Source organism: Microtus pennsylvanicus, chromosome 7 (genome assembly GCF_037038515.1).
Source record: "Microtus pennsylvanicus isolate mMicPen1 chromosome 7, mMicPen1.hap1, whole genome shotgun sequence".
NCBI lineage: Eukaryota > Metazoa > Chordata > Mammalia > Rodentia > Cricetidae > Microtus > Microtus pennsylvanicus.
This window is the reverse complement of record NC_134585.1, coordinates 81659893-81682667: the sequence shown is the minus strand read 5'-3', so window position 1 is coordinate 81682667 and position 22775 is coordinate 81659893. Positions and strand designations below refer to the sequence as shown.

Here is a 22775-nt window from a genome sequence, read left to right as displayed (position 1 = left end):
TAACCATTAGTAAATTTTGGTAGAAGAAAATTATATAAAAAGTCCAATATTAATTTTGCATAGACATTTTTTGCCTACTTCCCAATCACATGAGAAATAGGCTATGAAGAAATAACAGGCTATATAGAACATATCATACTAAATGTATGCTTAAGACAACACACACACAATTGCTAAACATAGGTTTCCTGCCAGGTGTGATGCAAAAAATCCACCAGCGCTGGTAGGCAGAATTTTCTGAGTTCAAGGCCAGCCTGGTCTACATAGTGAATTCCAGGACAGATAGGGTTTGGTAAAGAGACCCTGTCTAAAAATAAACAAAGTGAGATTCTTTCAATTTTGAGTGAGAGTTTTAAATAGGGAAAAACCAAGTCAAGAAAACAGAATCCACCTAACAGACTCCCAAAACTTGTTTCTTTACTCACAATAAGAAATGTCACACATATTTTCTTACCATTAACAATATCACCTTCTTGCAAAGGCCGTCTGTCTGGAATCCCATGGCAGATGACTTCATTCACTGAGGTACAACAAGACTTTGGGAAATTATAGTAATTCAGGGGAGAAGGATAGCAATTTCTTGCAATGCATGCCTATGGTAAATTAAAATACAAAGAAAATCATTTGGAATGGACAAAAGGAAAAAAAATCTATATACAATTAGTCAGATTGTAAAATCTGAAGAATTTTAAGACAGATGCTACTATAAAGAACTGATATTTTACTTGAAAATAGTGATGGGTGTATAGGTATATGTGCATGTATATATGCATGAATGTGTACTGGCAAATATACACACAGACACACATTCTCTCTCTCTCTCTCTCTCTCTCTCTCTCTCTCTCTCTCTCTCTCACACACACACACACACACACACACACACACACACACACACCATGTTCTCTTAGAACTAACAGACCAAGAAACAGTACTATAGACATATGATGACACCATGCCAGGCCAGTAGATGTTACCTGGTCCAGTGTCTAGTATGCTACATACCAATTAAATATACTGTTTAAACCAGTTTACTGCTCTTCATATAAAGGAGAATCAAATTCACAAAATACAAATAACTGTCATCATATAAAGAGTTTACTGACTTTACTACTTGTGAAACATATTTTTAGGAAAAATAGCCCATACTAATAAGCACCTTCAATAATACCCTGTTAAGGCCAACTCCATCCCTAAAACAAGAAAACTAACACATGTATAATTAAGAAATGGTAAAGTACTTTCTGCAACATATGATATTCTGTGGCATGTGAATCTTATAGTAGTACTCAGAGTGCCGTAGGCTCTACTGACGAGTGGATTTCCGTCTAGTAAGACTCTAAGACTACAGAAAATACCATCTGTGGAATAAACGGTCCATAATTTACTAGAGATTCCACTACTTCTAGAACCCTGTAGGCAACTGAAGTTCCCTGAGGTAGATATCACAGCAAATAATGACATCCTCCTGGTGCTCTGTGCCTCTGCAGCTACCACAACTTCTCTCCTGGAGTAGACCGTCAGCCTCACCCCTTATAAGTTCTATGACCCTGGGTGATGTAATACCTCTTTCTCCTCAGGCCTACAAAATGGAAGCAAAAGAAACACCTAGTCACCTACTTCCAGAGGATGCTGGTGATATCAAACAAATAAATATAAAGGCACATTAAAGGGCACCTAGCCCGAGAAAGTGTTCAAAATTCCTAACAATGATATACCAATATATATATATATATATATATATATATATATATATATATATATATATATATTACCCCAACTCAGAATTCATATAAGGCTAAATAAAAAAATTTACAAGGCCAGCATAATGGTTCAGAGGGCAGAGTCACTTGCCACCAGCCTGACAACCAGAGTTCCATCCTCGTGACCCACATGATAGGAAAGAACTGACTTTCACAAGTTTTTCTGAACTACACACACACACATAAATCCCACCCCACATAAACCAAGCAATAAATTCTAGACTGCTAAAAAAATACCTCCAACGATGTTTTCTTTTTTAATTTTTAAAACATTTTTATAAACTCAGGACACACAGTCCAATTCTTTCAGGGAGGCTGTCTCCATCTACAATACCATCGTCACTGCCACAGCAGGGGTCAGTTTCATCCTTCCAGGCAATGGATGGATAGAGAGATCTTTAGAACCCACTGGCACACGATGTAGACACTAGTCTACAACTAAAAGACTCTAACAAGCAATCTTTATTTTAAAACAAAAGACATTGTCATGTAATATATACTACAAATTTTATCTGATCTGTGATGTGGGAGTGTCATATATCAATCTGTTGATTTCATTGGCTAAGCAATAAAGAAACTACTAGGCCCATTGGATAGGCCCACCCTTAGGTGGGTGGAGTAAACAGAACAGAATGCTGGGAGGAAGAGGAAGTGAGGTCAGACTCGACAGCTCTCCTCTCCAGAGCAGACACCTTCAGAGAGACACCATGCTGCCCGCTCCAGGGAAGATGCACGCTATGAAGCTCGGACCCAGGATGGACTTAGGCTAGAATCTTCCCGGTAAGACGGGTGCTACACAGATGATTAGAAATGGGCTAAATTAATATGTGAGAATTAGCCTAGAAGAGGCTAGATAGAAATGGGCCAAAGCAGTGATTAAAAGAATATAGTGTCTGTGTAATTATTTCGGGGCATAAGCTAGCCGAGCCAGGTGGCTGGGGTCTTGGGGACGCAGCCCCACCGCCGCTCCATATTACTACAAATGGCGCCCAACGTGGGGCGCCAAAATGTAGCGGCGTAAACGAATGCAGACAGTTTGTAAAAATATATATAGTTTTAATGTAGAAATAGACTTACAGAACCACCGTTCCCGCGGAGACCAGGAAAGTAGAAGCGACAGCTCGGAGCACGCTCGCCAAATTTATAGGCAGACATTAGCCCGAGGCGAACACGCCCCCTAAGGGGCGGGACTTATCCCTACAGATCTGTTTATTGTCTTGTGAATGAGGATTTTGAAGTTATGTCGTGGTTTCAATAAGACCCACAAGCTCATCTATTTGAATGCTTAGTCACTAGGGAGTAGAATTCTGGTAGGACAAACCCTTGGCTTACAAGGTTAGAAGGTGTGGCCTTGTTAGAGAAAGCGTGTGGGGAGATTGGCTCTCTCCCCTCTCCTCCATCCACTGTCTATCCTCCTCCCACCACCAGCCTGCACGCTGCCAAGCCCCCACCAAGATAGTACTGGACTCTCCACAACTGTAAGCAAGGACAGACTAAATGCTTTCTTTGTGAGAGCAACTGTGGCCATGGCATCTCTTCACAGCAACACAACACTGACTAGGACAGGGTTCTCCCATCTCATCTGTTTATTGCCTTTTTCCTGTGTGTATGAAAGGGAAACTAATTTCTAGTCTAGTTTCTGCAGTTTATTCTGTATTTCAGAATACCTGGCATACGTAGTGGTATGGTTTATTCTATAAAAGTTGATAAAAGACTGAGGTTTCAGAATAACATTTCTCAAGCGTCCCTGGATTTCAGCATCACATACATAGCCATGCCTCAGAACCTATGGAGGACGGGTTCCTCAATACCCGGCTGGCTACCAAAATGTGTAGACACTCCAGTCTTCAGTACAGTGTAGTGTCTGCATATATGCTATCCACATCCTCCCCACACTTTAAACCATCAGTCTATTATTTACTATTACACTGTAAATATTCCTATTTAGAGAACAGTATCAAGGAATAAAATAACACAAACATGTCTGTACAAACCTAAGTTATTTTTTTCCCAAACATTTTCAATTGCTGCTGGCCGAATGCCTAGAGGCCCAAGATCTATAGGTAGGATATACTTACCAATTAATAGCTACAGAATGCTTCCCATATTCAAAACAACACAAAAATAAGCTTTCAAATTCACTTAATAAAGTTATTTTGGACATTATAAAATGAATTTTTGAAACTTCTGATATAAAAATGTAAAGTTCTTACTAAGTGTACAGCGTGATCAATTTCTTCAGTAGTTACACCTGCTTTAATCATCCCAGCAGCAATATCCAAGACTTCTCTAGCAAGCTGAAAAATAAGTACATTCAAGCTTTGATTTATGATTTATGAAAAATCAGTCAAATAAAATCATTTAATTTTGGATGCAATATTTAAAAGTCAGAAACATATAAAAGTATGTAAAAATAAATGCATATAAAAATTGGGATAAACAGGTTTACTAATAACTTTTTGTTTTTGACACAGGCTTTCTCTGTGTAACAGCAGTGACTATCCTGGAACTTGATTTGTAAACCAGGCTGGCCTTGAACTCGCAGAGATCCACCTGCTGTTGACTCAGAGTGCTGGGATTAAAGGCATACACCACCACCCCCTCTGGCACTAACAAGTAAGCTTAATGAAGATTTATATCCTAAATTAGGTAAACTATCAACTGACAGTCTTACATTTCTAAAATGGGGGAGCATGAAAGGAAACGTAAGAAAAACCTAATGAATTTCCTCAAAAAAAAATCATAGTAAGCAAAAGAAATAAGATTTTCCAGACAATAAATAACATCAAATCACTTTGAAATGCTGCACAAAAGCCTTAAGTGAGCATCTAAATGAACTAAATCAGTTGTGTTTCTAATCCCACCCATACTCCAAACACAGGTGTCTCACAAGACTTTAGTCTAACTCTGTGTGAGCCTTGGACCTTGTCCTGTCACATTTGTAAACATAGAATGATCATAAAAACTTCACTCTGAAAAATAATGCTTGGTAGCCAGGTGGTGGCGGCACATGCCTTTAATCCCAGCATTCGGGAGGCAAAGGCAGGTGGATCTCTGAGTTTAAGGCCAGCCTGGTCTACAGAGTGAACTGCAGAACAGCCAGGGATACACAGAGACTCTATCTCAGAAAAACAAACAAAATAAGAACAATGTTGCAAAAACTCTTGAGCAAAGCCGTGCTCATCTTCCTGTCTTTGCAATTCAGTAAATATGTTTATGCAAATAAACAAACAATACAAAATTGATCAAAAAAAATGGCAACTACAGATGAGTTGCTTAGTTCTATTCTAAAATAGATTATTTAAATATAAAAATGTTTTGAAAATAGGTAAAGGAAAGGGATGGTTAGTAAGAGTTTAAAATTTACAGCTTCATAAACCGTTAATCACAGACTTCCTGTGATTCCTCTTAACCCTGTCCTATACGTGAAGAAAAACAACTTACCCTACACACAAGTCGCATCCCTTCTATATCTTCAGCTGAGAGTAATTTGATTTGAGAAGTACCTTTGAGAGCCTGTTCAGATTCAGACATTCCTGGAACGGAAAATGAGTGAGTAAAACCACAACCAACAGAAAGACAGAACTCAGTACATTATACCCTGACGACCTGGTAACCGCTGATTCTCCTTATGTACTATACAAAACTATTTCAATTTCAGAGGATCCAAGTAAGCTTTTTTGTTTTTTTTTTTTTCAAAAATATGTAGTATTTTCAACACTACAGTGGCATATTATTTGTGCTTTAATAAATAAAGCTTGCCTGTAGATCAGAAGGCAAAGCAGCCATACTAGTCACCATACAAGCCAGGGAGTGGTGGCACACACCTTTAATCCCAGGACTCGTGAGACAGGGGCAGGTGGATCTCTGTGAGTTCAAGGCTACACAAGATGGAATCTGCTAAAAGAAAAACAGAGCTCACACATAGGTGATCACAGCACTTGGGATTACAGGCCTTAATCCCAACATTAGGGAGGTGGAGACAGGAATGATATGGCTGGGTGGAGAGAAGACTACAAGGGGAAGCGACAGGAACTCAGTGGAGTATAGAGTGGGGTGCGGAATCTTCAGGATTGGCGGAGACAGGATCCCGCCCATTTTCAAACTGAGATAAGAGCCAGTAGCTGGCTGCTTTGCTTTTCTGATCTTCAGGTTGAACCCTAATTGGGCTTTTATTATTCGTGCTATACAACACAAGAAGGAAATAAAAGAAACTGAAGAAAAATATCTACAAATTCTACTAGGAACCAGCCAATGTTTACAGAGTACTGACTGCATGCCAGGTCGTGTACTCACAGATTTACTAATGATGAACAGCACAACTTACAAACGGCTTTCATGCCATGAATGAAGCATCTTCGCACCAGCAACTAATCATCAACTGCCTTATTGCTCTAAAACCAGACCTAAGTCGCTGTCATTCAAAATACAGTTTAGGACCTTGTCTAGGGGATTTTGTTGGTTTTGTTGGGTTTGGCGGGGGGGGGGGGGGGGGGTTGTTTAAGTTTCATGTGTACTGGTATTCTGTCTGCATGACCTGTGGTCTTAGAGGCCAGAAAGGGCATCTGGTCCCCTGGAACTGACATTACAGTAGCATGTGAGCCATCAGGAAGGTACTGGGACTTGAACCTGGATCCCCTTAAAGAGCAGCCAATGCTCTTAAACACTGAGTCATCTATCCAGACTGGTTTATGACTTTTAGTAGGCTCTAACTAACATCTGAAAAGTGAAAAAGGAGTAGAAAGGACCACATTCTATATTATAAAGCCCAGGTAAATATGGCTGTGAAATACCTGATTATTATTTTTACACACATGGGAAATCCTACCCAAATAATCTTCATTAGTGAAATTAGTCTAATTCAAGTTTTATATATACTTAAAACAGTCAATATAGCAATTTCAAAATCTTGGGGAGAAAATGAATCCTGTTTTCATTCTCTGAAATGGAAAATGCCCAAACAAACTTTTTTGCAATTTCTTTACGTGTGTGCTGGTGTGTGGAGGTCAGTCAGAGTAATGGACACCTAGGGAAGAAGTCAGAGGCAGCTAGGTCCTTTTAAGGGCAAAAGGCGCTGTTAACCACTGAGCTCTCTCTGAAGCCCCCTAAATAACTTTTCATTACCATAAATTAAGAAAAGATTCACATCAAAAGACAGGATTATCAATTCAATATTAGAAAGTAAATGACTATCCAGAAAGATAATCCTCATAACTTGGGTTGCTCACCTTAAAATATAAATCTTAAAATATAAATCTCAAATAAAAAAAAAAAAAGAACATCTGGGACAATGCTACTCCAACAATACTAGCAGACTAAGTAAAAGAAAGAAAACATAAAACGTAAAAGGAAGGACAAAGACTTTATCAACCTCAGCTTTTACATAGACACAGAACAAAAGAACCATCTGATAAATGGATGAAAATAATTTAGTAAGTTAGCAGTCAAGATGTCAAAAATCAAAAACTCTGCCTACCATAATACAAACAAGCTAATAACTACTAAACAATAAAGTACCCAGAACAAATGTAACAAAAAAGAGCTTCAAAAAGGAACTCTGAAAACTTCACTTTAAAAATATAAAAGGAGATTAATACAACAGAAAACATGCCAACAATAACAAAATAATAAATAAACAATGCCAACAAGATATTTTGGGAATCAAGACAAACTTATTATAAACTTAATACAGAAAAAGAAACATGTAAGAATACTCAGCAAATTACTGAAGAAAAAAAAAAACAAAACAAAGGTGACAGCAGCAAGGCCTGCAAATATGAAAACATTTCCAGTAGTCAAATTTGGAAATGGCATATGATTACACAAACGGGCCAATCAAGCACCAGATCAAAGACATGAGAATCAAATATAATAATACAAGACACATGTATCTTACTATATACAAATGCTGAAAGTTTGAATAATATAATGACAAAACATTAGTATTCAGCTGAAGAAAAAACATTTTTATCATATAATTCAGAGTGTTAATGTACAAAGAACATTTTAGAAATCAACTTTGAAAAACTATTAGTCTAATGGGGTTAAGAATATGAAGGAAAAGGAAAGAAAATACAATTTTTAATACATGAAAACCTGATAATCCTTATAATTTAAAAATGTAAGCTAAAGTAAAATATACAATTTCTCAACCTTTCAGACTTATAACTACCATACAAACTTGATAACAAATAATGCTGGTAATGCTGGTGACAATGGAAGAGAAGCAAAGTGTTTTTCTTTTAAAATTTGGACCATTCCCTGAAGTTGTGTGCCATCCTCAAAGAGGATGCTAGTCTTCACTGTATCGTTCAAATTCAGTGTATGTTCTGTCAGAGCAAGCATGCCCATGTTTTATTTGTTTGTCTTTTGGAGGATTTTTGTTTTGTTTTTGTTTGGTTTTTCAAGACAGGGTTTCTCTGTGTAGCTCTGGAGCCTGTCCTGGCTCTAGCTAGCTCTGCAGACCAGGCTGGTCTCAAACTCACAGAGATCTGCCCACCCCTGTCCCCCCAAGGGCTGAGATTAAAGGTCTGCTCACCACCAAGGCTCATGCTCATGTTTTTATGAGAGTAGCTCATGTTTTTATGAGAGTAATGATTGGCAAAATACTCTGATATTTCTAATATCTCAAAATAAAAATGAATATATCCTTTGATTCAAACCATTAGACAATTAACCTAAAAAGATATTTCTAATTATGAACAAAGATGAAACTACAAGAATAGAAGCTACAATCAAATTCACAGACGCAAAACCCTGCAAATAATCTAATCTAACCATTCATGAGTAGAGGCCTGGTTGATAATTATGATACGCCCACACAATGAAATTAAAATTAGAACTAAAGAACTTATATGAACTCATATAGAGCACATCACAATAAATTAACACATTAAGAAAGGACGAAAAGGTGAAAAGATGTATTGGTACACACATTTGTATATATTTGTGTGTATTTGTATATAAACTCACAGAATATCTTGGAAATGTTCTTAAACCTCTACAGAGTAGGACTTCTTTTCAATGCAAAACATTCTATTCTGTTAAAAGTTATATTTATTTCTTAAAATATTAAGTTAATACTACATTCAAAGGAGAATAAAATTACATGTTTCCAAGGTATCACTACTCTGTTTTTTCCTTAAACTTATTCACAATGAATTTAACTAAATTTTAAAATTACGTATAGAAAAGTAATGCCATGGCTCCGCACATCTTAAAAGCGAAGCAGCTATCTAAGCTCCCATTCAGCGTACAAGCTGTCCACAGAGGCAGCAGACATGGAATCCCATGCTCAGAAGGCTGAGCCAGGAGGACTGTCCAGGAGGCCAGTTTGGGCTAGGTAGTTAGATCATGTCAAGAATAAAAAATGTTAAATATTTTAAATTTAAAAATAAACAAATGATGTAAAAAACCACTGGTATTCAACCATTCTCATTTCTGACATGCAAAGCCAGTCAACACCTAGTCCAACCTAAATACTGTACAAGTTCAAAGGTCAGAGACTAAGTCCACTGACCTGTGTGGCAAATTACTCATCTTCTCTGCATGTCTCACTATTATTATCTATAAAATAGAGAAGACAACAGAACCTACCTCAGAAATGTTGAAAGTATTAAATGGAGTAACACGTGCAAAGAACTTAGCACAGTGCCTGACACATGCTAAGCAGAAATAAATATCAGTTACTATCGCAGTCGTCCCCGTCATGCTCACAACACCACCTACACCACCACTGCTACAGCCCAGTCTGAGAGAGGATTCACTCGGGCCTTCAGAATCAACTTTTGCCTTAATTTAGGTTAAGAGCAAAAAGAAAATCAAAGCCTTTCCCTCCCAACTGGCAGTTCATTTAACACAAAATACAACATTTTTCTCAATGTTGTCTTTAATAGCCACATAAACACTGTTTTCAAAACTGGACAGATTCCTAAAGAGTGGGGAAAAAAATCTTTATCTTAAATACTTTAATGTGGCTTTAAAAAAAGGAACCATGTTTACATTTACATGTCCAGCACTGAAAACTCTACACAGAGCATTCCTTCCTCTGCAGTGATAACCAAGCCCACAAACGGAAAAGTGAACTTACCTAAGGGATGGTCAGCGTAGTCTGGCCTCTGAATGTAACTGGGCACTGGCCTCGTTGGCATCTAAAAACATTAACAAAATCAGTTCGGAACCTAACTAGTAACAAAATTAACCTGGGAAGAAGATTGAAGAGTGGGGTTCAGGCAGAAGTTTTTAATAAGTCAATTCTAAACCAGGCTGGTGGTGGCACACGGCTTTAATCCCATCAGTAGGGAGGCAGAGGCAGGATCTCTGTGCGTTCAAGGCCAGTCTAGTCTACAGAATGAGTTCTGGGAGAGGTTCCAAAGCTACAGAGAAACTCTATCTCAAAAACCCAAATGAATGAATGAATGAAGAAAATGAAAGAAGTTAATTCTAGTTGGCATGTTAATGCTGTAAGACCCCTAGCTCACTCACTTTCGCTAAACTTACTTTCTGTGCCAGTGCCACACATGTCTGAGAAAGAAGAGCTCATATCTATGAGGCTGGAGAATGGCCTGTGTTCATCAGGTGGCTCCAGGGAGACCCGACTCCTCTGGTATCTGCTGGCACATGAACTCATGTGCAAATACCCACACAGAGATAGAAACGCAGAATTTAAACAATAAAAGGAGTAAATCTTTAAAAAAATAAAAATCACCAGGCTCTTGCTCCAGGCTGAGCAAAGTGGCGTCTCAGAGCAAAAAGGAAAAAAGTACACATTCCTAAACACAATCACTGGAAGGGGATACAGAAACATCCTATGTGTCTGGTAGCTTTCCAAATTTTATATTAAATACATATTCATTTTATTAAAAGTACAAGACAACCGGGCGGTGGTAGCGCACGCCTTTAATCCCAGCACTTGGGAGGCAGAGGCAGGCGGATCTCTGTGAGTTCGAGACCAGCCTGGTCTACAAGAGCTAGTTCCAGAACAGGCTCCAAAACCACAGGGAAACCCTGTCTCGAAAAAGCAAAAAATAAATAAATAAATAAAAAATAAAAAAAATAAAAGTACAAGACAAGCCAATTTAAATATTCAAGGGTAGCAAATTTCAACTTAAGTGAATTGTCATGTTAAAACTCTTGAGTCCAGAAGGTATAGCTGCACATGCCTTTAATCCCAGAATTTGGGAGGCATAGACAGGTGGATCCCTGTAAATTTGAGGCAAGCCTGGTTTACAGAGGGAGTTCCAGGACAGCCAGAGCTACAAAGGGAAACCCTGTCTTAAAAAACCAAAGCCAAGCCAGGCGATGGTGGCACACACCTTTAATCCCAGCACTCGAGAGGCAGAGGCAGGCGGATCTCTGTGAGTTCAAGACCACCCTGGTCTACAGAGCTAGTTCCAGGACAGGCTCCAAAGCCACAGAGAAACCCTGTCTCGAAAAACCAAAAAATAAAATAAAATAAAATAAAAACCAAAGCCAGAGACAGAGAGAGAGATAATATTTATCCCACTCTTAATTAAAAATTTATAAAGTTTTAGTCTTTACATCTAAAATCTTCTCCACTTCTTCCACAACTGCCAACTGTCTTACTAGCTCCCAAACAAAATACCCTGAGCTCTAGAATGTTCGCTGTTCCTTCCTGTTCGTGCCCCACTACTAGAATACAAATTATAAGCATTAATTTCAGGAAATTGAAAACTGGTTAAAGACAGTGATACATCCCAGTTACTTGACATACTCACCAGTGGGTAATGTGGTCTGAGTTTACCAGTGTACCGGTAGCCTGCCCATGGATCAGTGTTCACATCTCCTTCTACGGTCCAGGAACACACTTCCCGTTTTGCCTTTTCGTCTTCTGGGAGAGAGATGGACAGATGTGAAGGACAAACAAGATCCAGGCTTTTGCTGAGCAGAGAGGCGCGCATCTGTCATCCCAGCAGTTGGAAGACTAAGGTAGGAGGGTCATTAAGTTCAGGTCACAGAGTACTCCATCACTAGGCTCAGGGCTATCCAGATGGCTGGCTCAGTGAATAAAGGAGGCACCAACACCCCACAAGGCAAAAGGAGAAAACTATATCCCCCAAAAGTCCTGACTTCCTTCCAACCATGTAGCATGTATTTTTTCCTGCACATGCAAGCACAAATACAAATAAAATGGTAAGTGAAATTTTTAAAAAAATCTAGATTCTGTCTCAAAACAAATTCAAAAAGGCTGTGCTTTACCAACCTCCTAGGAAGGGAACAAGGAAAAAGAAAAGGCAGCTTTTCAAATCTCCCTGCTGATCTGCATTCCTGCCCATCTACAAACAGTATTTTCAAAGAAGAATTGAAAGCAGACCTCAAACAAATAACACAAAAGCTATAAAGACAAACAAAGCTGAAACACAAGTTCTTTTCTAATCTTTATACAGAACTCACTAGAAATTTACACCTGAAAATTTAAGTAAGCTTACATTTCAGGATCCGTTTAATCCTCGACAAGTACTAGAGTCCTAATAATCCTGATGAGCTGAGGCTGGCAGCAAAACCTTAAACAGCTGGGAAAGCAAAGGACGCTGTATCTGTTTTTCAAAAACCACAATGCACTAGGTTAAGATACAGGCAGTGTCAAGGAACATCAGACTTCACGCACTATAAGGCCCAAAATATATGACCTCCAAGCTGTACACTTTCATTCAAGGATCAAACCAAAAGCAGCAAATCTCTTCCTTTAAGCTTTGGTAAACTTTCACTGACAGTATTTCCCACTGGCAGACTACATTTGCTCCCGTGGATAACCCAACACTCCCATTAAGATAGATATCACTTTATACACCACAAAAAATATATCTTTTAAAAATTGTATTCCTTTTCCTTCAAAGATGGTTTGGTTAACCTCAGATGCTTTGGTAAAGCAATCTAACAAACTTCATTAGACCCACGACCTCCTAGAAAACAGAGGCAGATGAGTACAAGGTACCAAAATCACCAAAACAGAAAGTTTTCAGCAACTACCACACTACCTGCTAAAACCGTATGCATCAGAGGCAGTGCTTTATGCACAGAAGTCCTTGTCAGTTGCCAGGAAACCACGGCAGGTCAGCCACACTAATAATTACATTTATAGGATGAGGAGCCAATACAGAAAGGCTATCTGAAGAACAGCCACACCAGTGTGGCTGACAATGGCTAAGAAACAGTTAATAGTCTGTGGGGTAATACAAGACACCTCCAAAATCAAAAGGTTTTGGTAATACATGCCTATAATCCAGCACTTGGGAGGTAGAGATAGGGAGGTCGGGATTTAAAATCATCATCAGCTACAGAGCAACAGAGATCTGACCAAATAAAATCAAACAGCCCCTGTATCCTCCGCCTACAATGTGCAGACACTTTTAGCATAGACAAGAGGGTGCCAAAAGATTAGGGCATTATCAGGTACTAGCCAAGTTAGAGCCACCTACTCAGCAAAGACCTCATGTTTTCATATTAAAGAAATGAAACAAGATAAACCAGATGTAATTCTATGTATTTTATTACATATTACCAAAGAATAATAATTCCAGATGTCAGAATTATACTTTCAGAACCAGGAGAAGTTCTAATGCTGGCTCATCAGCTGCACCCAAGGCCAAGGGTGTAAGGATAAGCAGCAGTGTTACTTACTTGCTTTCTTATGTAGTAACTTGTGAGTAGCCCAACTTCCTTTAAAGCACTCCTAAAAGAAAAAACAAGGAAATCAGTTTCAGACCTTCCTTAATCAGAAACAGTTTTAAAGGACTGTTCCACAGAAGAAACAGTTATTGGTCAGGTATGATGGTACATGCCATTAATCCCACCCCTCTGGAGGCAGCAGCATGCAGGTGGGATCTAGGCCAGTCAGGACTACACATTGAAAGACTACCTCAAAAAACAACAAATAAAATAAAATAAAAAGACTAAAACACAAACGTTTGAAAAATAAATATTTATAAAAAGCTTAAAAAATGACATCAGCCAGGTAGTAGTGGCAATACACACCTTTAATTCCAGCACTCAGGAGGTAGAGGCAGGCAGATCTCTCTGAGTTCAAGGGCAGCCTGGTCTACAGAGCAAGTTCTAGGACAGCCAAGGCTGTTACAGAGAAAGCCTGTCTCAAAAACCCAAAAAGAGGGGGAGGGGGAAGAGAGGGAAGAAAAGAAGGAGGGAGGGAAGGAAGGAGGGAGGGCCATCAACTCAAGAAATCTAAGTTAGGGTTATAGTTATAGTTCAGCCTGACTGCATAGTGCCTTCAATAGTACTAGGGTAGCCCTGCCCCAGCCCACCCCTGTACTGTGTTTGAACATTACTCCCTAGATGGCAGTATTATTTGGAAAGGTTGTAGAGCTTTAAGGAAGGAACCCCGCTGATGTAGGTGCGTCTTCTGTCTATGTGTTACTTTCATTGGTTAATAAAGAAACTGCCTTGGTCTTTTGATAGGGCAGAATTTAGATAGGCGGAGTAGACCTAACAGAATGCTGGGAGAAAGAAGGCAGTGAGACAGATGCCATGGAGCCAGCAGCCAGGTCAGACATGCTGAATCTTTCCCAGTAAGCCACCACTTCGTGGTGGTTCACAGATTATTAGAAATGGGTTAATCAAGACGTGAGAGTTAGCCAATAAGAGGCTAGAACTAATGGGCCAGGCAGTGTTTAAATGAATACAATTTGTGTTGTTATTTCGTGTGTAAAACTAGCTGTGTGGAAGCCGGGCGGGACAAAAAGCAGGCCCACTCCCCTTTCACTACACCCAGCTAGAAGATGTGGGTTATTGGAGCTAGCCTTGAGATCTAATGTCTGTCCCTGCTTCCTGACTACAGACAATGTGACCAGCAGCCTCATGCTTGGCCCACCAGCTTTTCTCACTACAATGAGCCATAAATCCCTCCTTAAACTGTAAGTCAAAACAGTCATTCTTCCTGAGTTTTTTCTCCTCAGGAAGTTGGCCAGAGCAATGAAAACAGTAACCAAGAGTTGGAGAGTTCTCAGTGTTTTAACCCAACCCCTCAAAAAAAGTAGTGGGTATAAAAAACTTAAGTTTTCCTATTGGCTGTAAAGATTATTTTATATAGAATCAGCTCCCATTATAGTCCACCCTATCATTCACAGCAAAGCAAAAACTGTATTAAAAGCCAGTTCTATGTAGTTCAGGACCTCGTGGATCATTACAAATGTGGACAGAGATGGCTCAGCAGTCACAAGCTTCAAGGGACACAAGTTCTGTTCCTGGCACCCTCATAAGACGCTTACAACTGCCTGTAACTCTAGCTCCAGGGAATCCAATGCCCTCTTCTGTACTCTGTAGGCACTACACACACATCCACAAACCCACATACACACAATTTTTTTTAAATCTTTATAAAAAAAAAAAAAGCCTTAACTCTGGTACATATCTGGTGACAGTCACATGCTCAACTCGGTATTGGCTGTTCCCTAGGCCGAAAGTCTTTTTGATATCTACTATTGCTAAATAGTCATCCTTAACATAATCTGACGCCCCTTATCTCCCCCTTTGTATAACACTGTGTCTTTTTATTAGTCTTTATAACTTAAGTTATGCAGCTAGTTACGTAATATTTGTCTCAAACGGTAAGGAACCATCTTATTTACTGTTGAATGTCTAAAGTCTAGCCGAGTACTACTTACAGCATGAACGGGTGCCCCCCTAAGATGATATACTCCCAACACTTATGACAAAAGGCAGATACACACCACCATTTCCTCTGGCTACATATCTAGTTGTCTTTAGAAAGCCTGCAATGCCAACAATCCCACATCACCAACATGTATTTTTTAAAGATTTATTTATGCGTGTATGTGTCTATGTGTGTGCGCCTGCATGCGTACATTGCATTCATATGAAGTTCCGTATACAAAGGCCAGAAGAGGACATGAGACCCTCAGGAGCTGGCATTTTAAGCCACCCCATATGAGCTATGGAAACTGAACTCTAGTCCTCTGTGGGAGCCGCAAATGTTCTTCATACTGTCCCATCTATCCAACTTCCCCCAAAATGTGCCTTTCTGTATTTGGTTTAAATTTTATATCCAACATTATTATTTATCATTTTTGTCATACTTTCATTTTGGTTGGTCAATTCCTTCTGATTATCCATTTTTACAAAATGTCACATGACATTTTGGATGAGAAACACCTACTGCTGCCTACATGTGAGCCAAGTGTCAAATGACAGCATCACAGATGAACAAGGACAGAAGCGGAGACTCATGGCTGATGGGAATACACATCTAGTACGTACTAGTAACCTATGGACCGAATAAAGTTAGTATTCTGTCGTTGCTGTTTTCAAAGAACTGGTTGCGAGAACTTGCCCAAGACATAAGTTGGGCATAGTGGTGTATATGCCTGGAATCCCAGAATAAAGAAGCTAAGCTTGGATTGCCACAAATACTCAGGGAAAACCCATTTTGGACTGTATAATGAGAATTTGTTTCAAAAATAATAATAATTTACCCAAATGCTTTTTGTTTTGTTTTGTTTCCTGAGACAGGGTTTCTCTGTAGCTTTGGAGCCTGTCCTGGAACTAGTTCTTGTAGACCAAGCTGGCCTCAAACTCACATACAAATGTTCTTAAACAATATTTACTTTCAAATATTTTTAAGCTTTTTTTTCAATATATGAGGTTTGGACCCGAGCAATTCTTTAGCAGTGAAGAGCACTGGCTGCTCTTGCAAAGGACCCTACTTCAGTTCCCAGCATCCATACGAAGGCTCACAACCATCCTTAACTCAAATTGCAGGAGATCTGATGACTGCTTCTGACCCCCAAGAACACCAGGCACCCACATGGTACACATACATACATGCAGACAACACTCTCACACATGATTAAATAAATCTAAATGATAAATAAGGTAATAACCGTCTTGAAAACATTTACCAAGCCCTAGGCTAGGCATTGTACACGATCCTATTCACCTTCTTCCTAACTCTAAAAGTGGTACCATCCATTAGTCCCCTCTCTATTACAAGTTACAAGATGAGTTATCCAAGGCTACGAAGCAAAGACTGACACACAGGTCTGATCGCAAAAGCAATCTCCTTCCACCTAGCTACAGTCACTGACATTTTAGCTCACATCCACAAACAACAACGCATCATTTAGTTCCTTCTCAGGCAATCACCTGGCTCAGGACAAGACAATGAACAGCACAGAATCTTGTTAAATAACAGCAGTTAAGAAACTGAAAATTTTAAGTTCAGCCATAATAAATGACAGTAATTAATAATACACCTTTGTATCTATTAATATAAAAAAACAATATAAGAGTAAAATTCCACTTTCCACAGCAGGCCCATTCCTTCAACTTTCAGTCAATGCACTGAGAGCACACTGACACCACAAGGAACTTCAGAGAACACAAAAATGAGTAAACCTCAGCCCCATCTCAAAAAACAAAACTCTTACAAGTGAAGAATAGTAGGGTACATTGATATAGATATGAATAATTTGCATTGGTATGGATCTTGGTTTATTGATACAAACTTAAAGTCAATCTTGTTATATTTATGTTTCTGCTCTTGATTGAGGTGATCTGATTGTGTAGTTCATTTAAAAAATGTAATGTATAATTAAGAAATATAGGTAGTTAATGGATAATCATCTATAATAGTCAAGCTTGTAGTCATGTTAGTTAGATTTTATAGATGAATAGAGATATATTTCAGTTATATATTCTTCCAATCTTTCAGAGACCTTCAGAATATGGCATTTAAAATCTTTAAGAACTTAAGATTTTTCATGATAGTGAGACACATCTGCTCCAGGCAGCACCAAGCAACTTCAAGAAAAGATGGGCATCGAAGAGGCTCCTTAGCCATTTGGGCAAGAAACTGCTCTTGCCTGAACTGCTGAACTGGACATGCAGTAACCGAAGAAAAATGACTGCTGAACTTGCCTAAAGGTGAGATGATCCTTCAGGGTTCCTGCTTAATGAAAGAGTCTGTGAGACATTCTGCAGGATACAAAAGAAAGCTACTGAGTGTCTATCTCCTGCTTTGTGAAAAAGTCTGCTGGATACTATGGGCCGGTAGGCCAAAGTTGGATTCCTCAGCGGTACAGAAAAACTTTGGGTGACTATCCAGGCAATAAGATGTCTCTGTCAATTTTGGAAGTTGCTTACAATGCACTTCCTGTTTACTTAGGTAATATTATATCCTTCTGGAGTCTTTGATGGAGTTAAAGAATAGATATAGTTTTCCTTTGTTATGATAAGATAAAATAGATATAAATATATTAACTGTAATTCTTGCTTGATAACCGTTTTGTTATATATAATTTTACTATGTTAAAGCTTTCCTTTTTGTTTAAACAGAAAAGGGGAAATGGTGTAGGAGGTCCTTCTGTCTAAATGTTGCTTTCATTGGTTAATGAATAAAGAAACGCCTTGGCCTAGTTGATAGGGCAGAACCTAGGTAGGCAGGAAAAACTGAACTGAATGCTGGGAGAAGGGAGGCGGAGTCAGAGAGAGCCGCCAGAGTCAGACATGCTGAATCTTTCCCAGTAAGCCACTGCCATGTGGTGATATACAGATTAATAGAAATGGGTTAAATCAAGATGTGAGAGTTAGCCAATAAAAGGCTAGAGCAAATGGGCCAAGCAGTAATTTAATTATACAGTTTCTGTGTGGTTATTTCGGGGCTAAGCTAGCCAGGTGGCCGAACAAACAAGCAGCCTCTCCCTACAACAGTACATACAATTATTATTAATTTAGTAAGAAAGGATACCCATCAAGACACTCAAAATATTACAACCTTTGGAAAGATCAATTTTAAAGATAACAAGTCTTATTCCATTAAAGGAAGAAATTCCCTTAAAATAAAACAACTCAGATAAAAATATTTTTGTTTTTAAACATAAAATACAGCATTTTTAACAATAAAATGAGATGTTATTTATATAGTTTACTTGTCTGGTCAGTGCCTTATCTACTCATTTCATCTACCAAAACTATTTGTTAGGAACTATTAGTGCCCCCATTTCCAAAAGACAAGGAAGCCAGAAGTAACAGCAGAGGAGCCTCTCTCTGCCTATTCAGACACTACTCATCCATCCAAACATGCTGACCGCTTGCTGCACAGTTCAAGGAAATGAGCATTCAGCCAGGAAAATGATAGCTCACCTTCTAATCAAAGATACTGTTTTCTAACAAATAAGGTAACTGCAGGTCATTAAAATGTTGTAAGAGTTATGGTATTATAACAGGAGTCTCTGCAGTTTGGTTTAGTTTGGTTCCAAAGACAAGGGGGCTGGTATTAGGAAAAGGAAGAGTGAGAGGCAGAGGGAAACAAACAACTGTGAAAAGAACATGCCCAATAGCAAGGAAATGTCTTAGTCTCACACTTATGTAAAACACTGTGTTTAGGAAAAGTTACAGTGACTTGATCAAGGTCTTTACCAGGGCTGAAAGAACAGCTGCAATTTCGCAGGACAAGTGACATTCAGAGTCAGTAAAGAGTATAAACACAGCCATGACTATAGCAAGGCAATCTGCTTAGCCTGAGAAAAGCTACCCTAATTGTGGAGTCAGAACACCAAAAGTAGTGACAATCTAATCACTGAAATAAGCATGATCCAACTGTGGGGAAAAGTGACTTTTATACATAAGATCCAGTCTGGTTTGGTTTGAGCGGTGTCTTATGAAGTGAAGAATCACAGTGGAGAAATAAATGAACCACTACAACAAACTGGTGACAAATTTTACAAGGTGGCCAAGGCAGCTAATAACAGGGATGAAGAGACAGCATAAGCCACTCTGAGTGTCTGAGGACAGTAGAGCAGCAATACTAGTAACACACCTACAGACTCCAGCACAGGCTACACTCTTCCTACCATAAGCAAGTAAAGGTGTTCCAACAAATGCCACCTACGCTTGATGAACAGTTTTCCAAAACCTTTTAAGCATTTAGACATAGATATAGATATTTACATCATTTCCTCTTCCTTTTCTTCCCTCCAAACCTTCCCATAAATCCTCTTGTTCTTTCTTCAATCCGTGGCCTCTATTTCTTTGTTACATGTAAAACTCTTATCTCAAAAAAGAGAGATGGAGGAGAGGGAGGAAGAAAGAAAAAGCAAGAGAGAGAGAGATATAAAGAAAGAAGGAACGAAAGTAGTAGCTGAGCTGGGAGAGATGCCTCAATGGTTAAGAGCACTGGCTGCTCTTCCAGAAGACCCAGGCTCAATTTCCAGCCCATATGATGGCCCTTAACTCACTAAATAAACCAGGTTGGCCTAGTAGAGATCTACCAGCCTCTGCCTCCCGAGTGCTGGAATTAAAGGCGTGTGCTACTACACCTCCCAACTTTAAACACTGTGTAGACTACATTAATCTACTTAGATGGGTCACAATTTTCAGAGGAAATTTTTGTTTTTAAGTCCAGGTTCCACCCAGAACTCAGTAAGTTAGAATTGTAAAATATTAAAGCCACGAGAGTCCCTGTACCGGGTTGGTAGCCCTAATGCTATTTTTAGATCAAGAACCACTTCACGTGCATCGTTTTGCAAAATGACAGCAGCAACAAGGTCAAGGATCATATACTTTCTAAAAACAAGACCCATACAACAGTGACGATCTCTTGCAATGGCTTATCTATAATTGTAAAGGCTTTTAAACATAAGTTTTAATTTTACATTTATTTTTGCAAGTACTTTATATTTGAAAATAGTTGGTCTTGCTCTTTTTCACATAACTATCTTCCCCCAGACAGGGTTTCTGGAAGTCAAGAGATCCGACTGCCTCTGCCTCCCAAAGTGCTGGGATTAGAGGCGCGCCACCACCGCCTGGCCACATAACTATTCTTATTCAACTGTATTTAGATATCAGTACTAAATTAAACTGGAATCCTTTAAAAGACAAAACGCCTTACATTGTAGGGCTACACGGCCTTACCTTAATTTCAATGCAAAAAAATACAGAAGGAAAACCGTCCACATTCTCTCTATGCAGGTTCACACTGGAACTGGGGAAGTTAAGTAATTTCACTTACTCAAAATCTCGCAGGAATTAGCATACTAAGACCTCTGGACTATTGATTAATTCACCTCTCCCAGGAACCCATCAGTTTATCATCAAAATATTGCTATGTCCCTCATCAGCAAACTGCAACTAAGAGCCTAATAACTACCTCTTGCTGCCTTGCCATCATTCTGAGTCTCGAAACGCAAAGAACACAAACACTGTTCGGTAAACACACACTTCTGTCAGGGCCCATTTAGTACTGGGTTTGCTCAGCTGCACAAAACTTCGAATACATCAGAGCCTTAAAGCATAACCCTTGAGGGAACTGTCCCTTCACTCCATGGGAACTTCAGTAACACAAGTGACTCATCTCTAGCTCACCGGTTCTCTCCATTAATAATCTGAGATGCCAACGGAAAAGAATGAATTACACAGACCCCTCTCTACTCCCACATCCGAAGTTGCTGAAATGTCAAAGCATGGTAGTAAACCACGAGAGGCATGAGGCTGGAACTAGCTCCCCTCTTCAGGAGCCTGCGGCCACCCCGAGGCCCCGGAGGCTCGTTTCCGTCTCCGTCCGGGATGGCACAGGCACCGGAGAGAAGCCCCCGGAGCGTGGCCCGCGGCGTCCAGACCCGACCCCGGCTAGGGCCACCGCATCCCGCGCGTTCCCACCTGCCCACAACCTGGCCGCCCTTCCCGGAGCCGAAGCGCGGCCCGAACCCGCCGCGGGTCAGCTTCCGCTCCCGCGAGCGCCGGCGGACGGCTCCCGAGGCCCGGGCCGCTGCGAGGCCCGTGGGGGAGGCGGCAGGGCCCGGAGACGGAGGGGCGCGGGGTGGGCGGCTACCTGCGAGCAGAAGTACGAGCCCTGGATGCCCAGCTTGATGCAGGTGGGACACTGGAGCTTGGCCTCGTTGCTGCAGCCGTCCGTCTCGCAGACCCGCGTCTCCACCGCCGCCATGCTGCCTGCCTGCCGGAGGAGGAGGAGGAGGAGGGAGGAACGGCCGAGGGAGGGGACAGAGCCAGCCCGGGAGGAGCTCGGCCCGTAAACCGAGGCGCCGGACGGGGAGGAGTCGGGTCCGCCCCTACGCTGCGCGCTCCGCCCCCGCCGCGCACGCGCAGCCAGCGCCCCGCCCTCTCTGTCCAGGCGCGCGCTCCCCTGCTGCCCCGCCCCTCGCCGCGCACGCGCAGTGGCGCCCCGCCCGGCAGCTCGTCCTGGCTCTCCAGGCTCGCCTAACCTAGCTTCGCCGGCGGCGCCACGTGGGGTCCGAGGAGACCCTGTAGCCACTTTCGTTGTCTGGGGGCCTTCTGGCGGCGGGCGTGACGTCGCGACGCGGACCGCGAAATTCCTGAGCCCTCGGTCTTCACCATTCTCGCAGGTGGTTGGAAAGGGTGTGGATCCCTCTGCTTGGTTCACCTGGCGCTTCCTGGGAATTTAATTCCCTTTTCTGAGTTGCGCTTCTCCCTGGCAGTGCTTGCCCAAGACTGATCCTCAAATAAATAAATAATGCTCATTCTCAAAAAAAAAAAAAAATCAATGAAACAAAGATAGGACTGAAATCAGTTCCTCCTCGAGCATTGCTCCTTCACACCCCGCCATTGAAATAAATAGTGCTAGTAACTGTCAGATTGTTCAATACCAACGATTTTTATATGAATCTGATTTTATAGTTTGAGAGAATTCTGCTAATCAAGCAACGTGGAAGCTAAAAATCTTTTAGTTTATCAGATACAAACCTGTCGCCTACATCGTTCAACTACACATTATCAGTGCGTTCCAAAGCTGCTCTTTTCTAACCTGTGATTGCCACTAGAAGAAAACAAAAAGCAAAAACCTGGTATTTATTTGATCATCTACTAAATGCTGTGAGTTTTGTTATTTTTTATCTTTTCCACCGTAACAGAGCAAAAAAGCTCATATTTTCTTTAATAACTTTTGCTGTATAACCACTCTAACTTCTAATAAAAATGCATACATTTAACCAAAAAAATCAGTGACTGCGGGGGCTGGAGAGATGGCTCAGAGGTTAAGAGCATTGCCTG

General features: G+C 40.4%; 1 protein-coding gene across 1 annotated transcript in view; it reads right to left on the bottom strand.

Annotated features, from left to right (window-relative positions):
* Window positions 1-21797, bottom strand: part of Metap1 (methionyl aminopeptidase 1) — a 32409-nt gene extending 10612 nt beyond the window's left edge. The window contains exons 1-7 of the mRNA XM_075981241.1: window positions 21580-21797; window positions 13401-13452; window positions 11498-11610; window positions 9850-9910; window positions 5205-5296; window positions 3974-4057; window positions 455-593 (exon numbers count right to left, since the gene is read on the bottom strand). Of these exons, the coding sequence (XP_075837356.1) occupies window positions 455-593; window positions 3974-4057; window positions 5205-5296; window positions 9850-9910; window positions 11498-11610; window positions 13401-13452; window positions 21580-21693 (655 nt within the window). The 5' untranslated portion in view covers window positions 21694-21797. The remainder of the gene's footprint in view (window positions 1-454; window positions 594-3973; window positions 4058-5204; window positions 5297-9849; window positions 9911-11497; window positions 11611-13400; window positions 13453-21579) is intronic.
* Window positions 21798-22775: the final 978 nt, after the last annotated feature.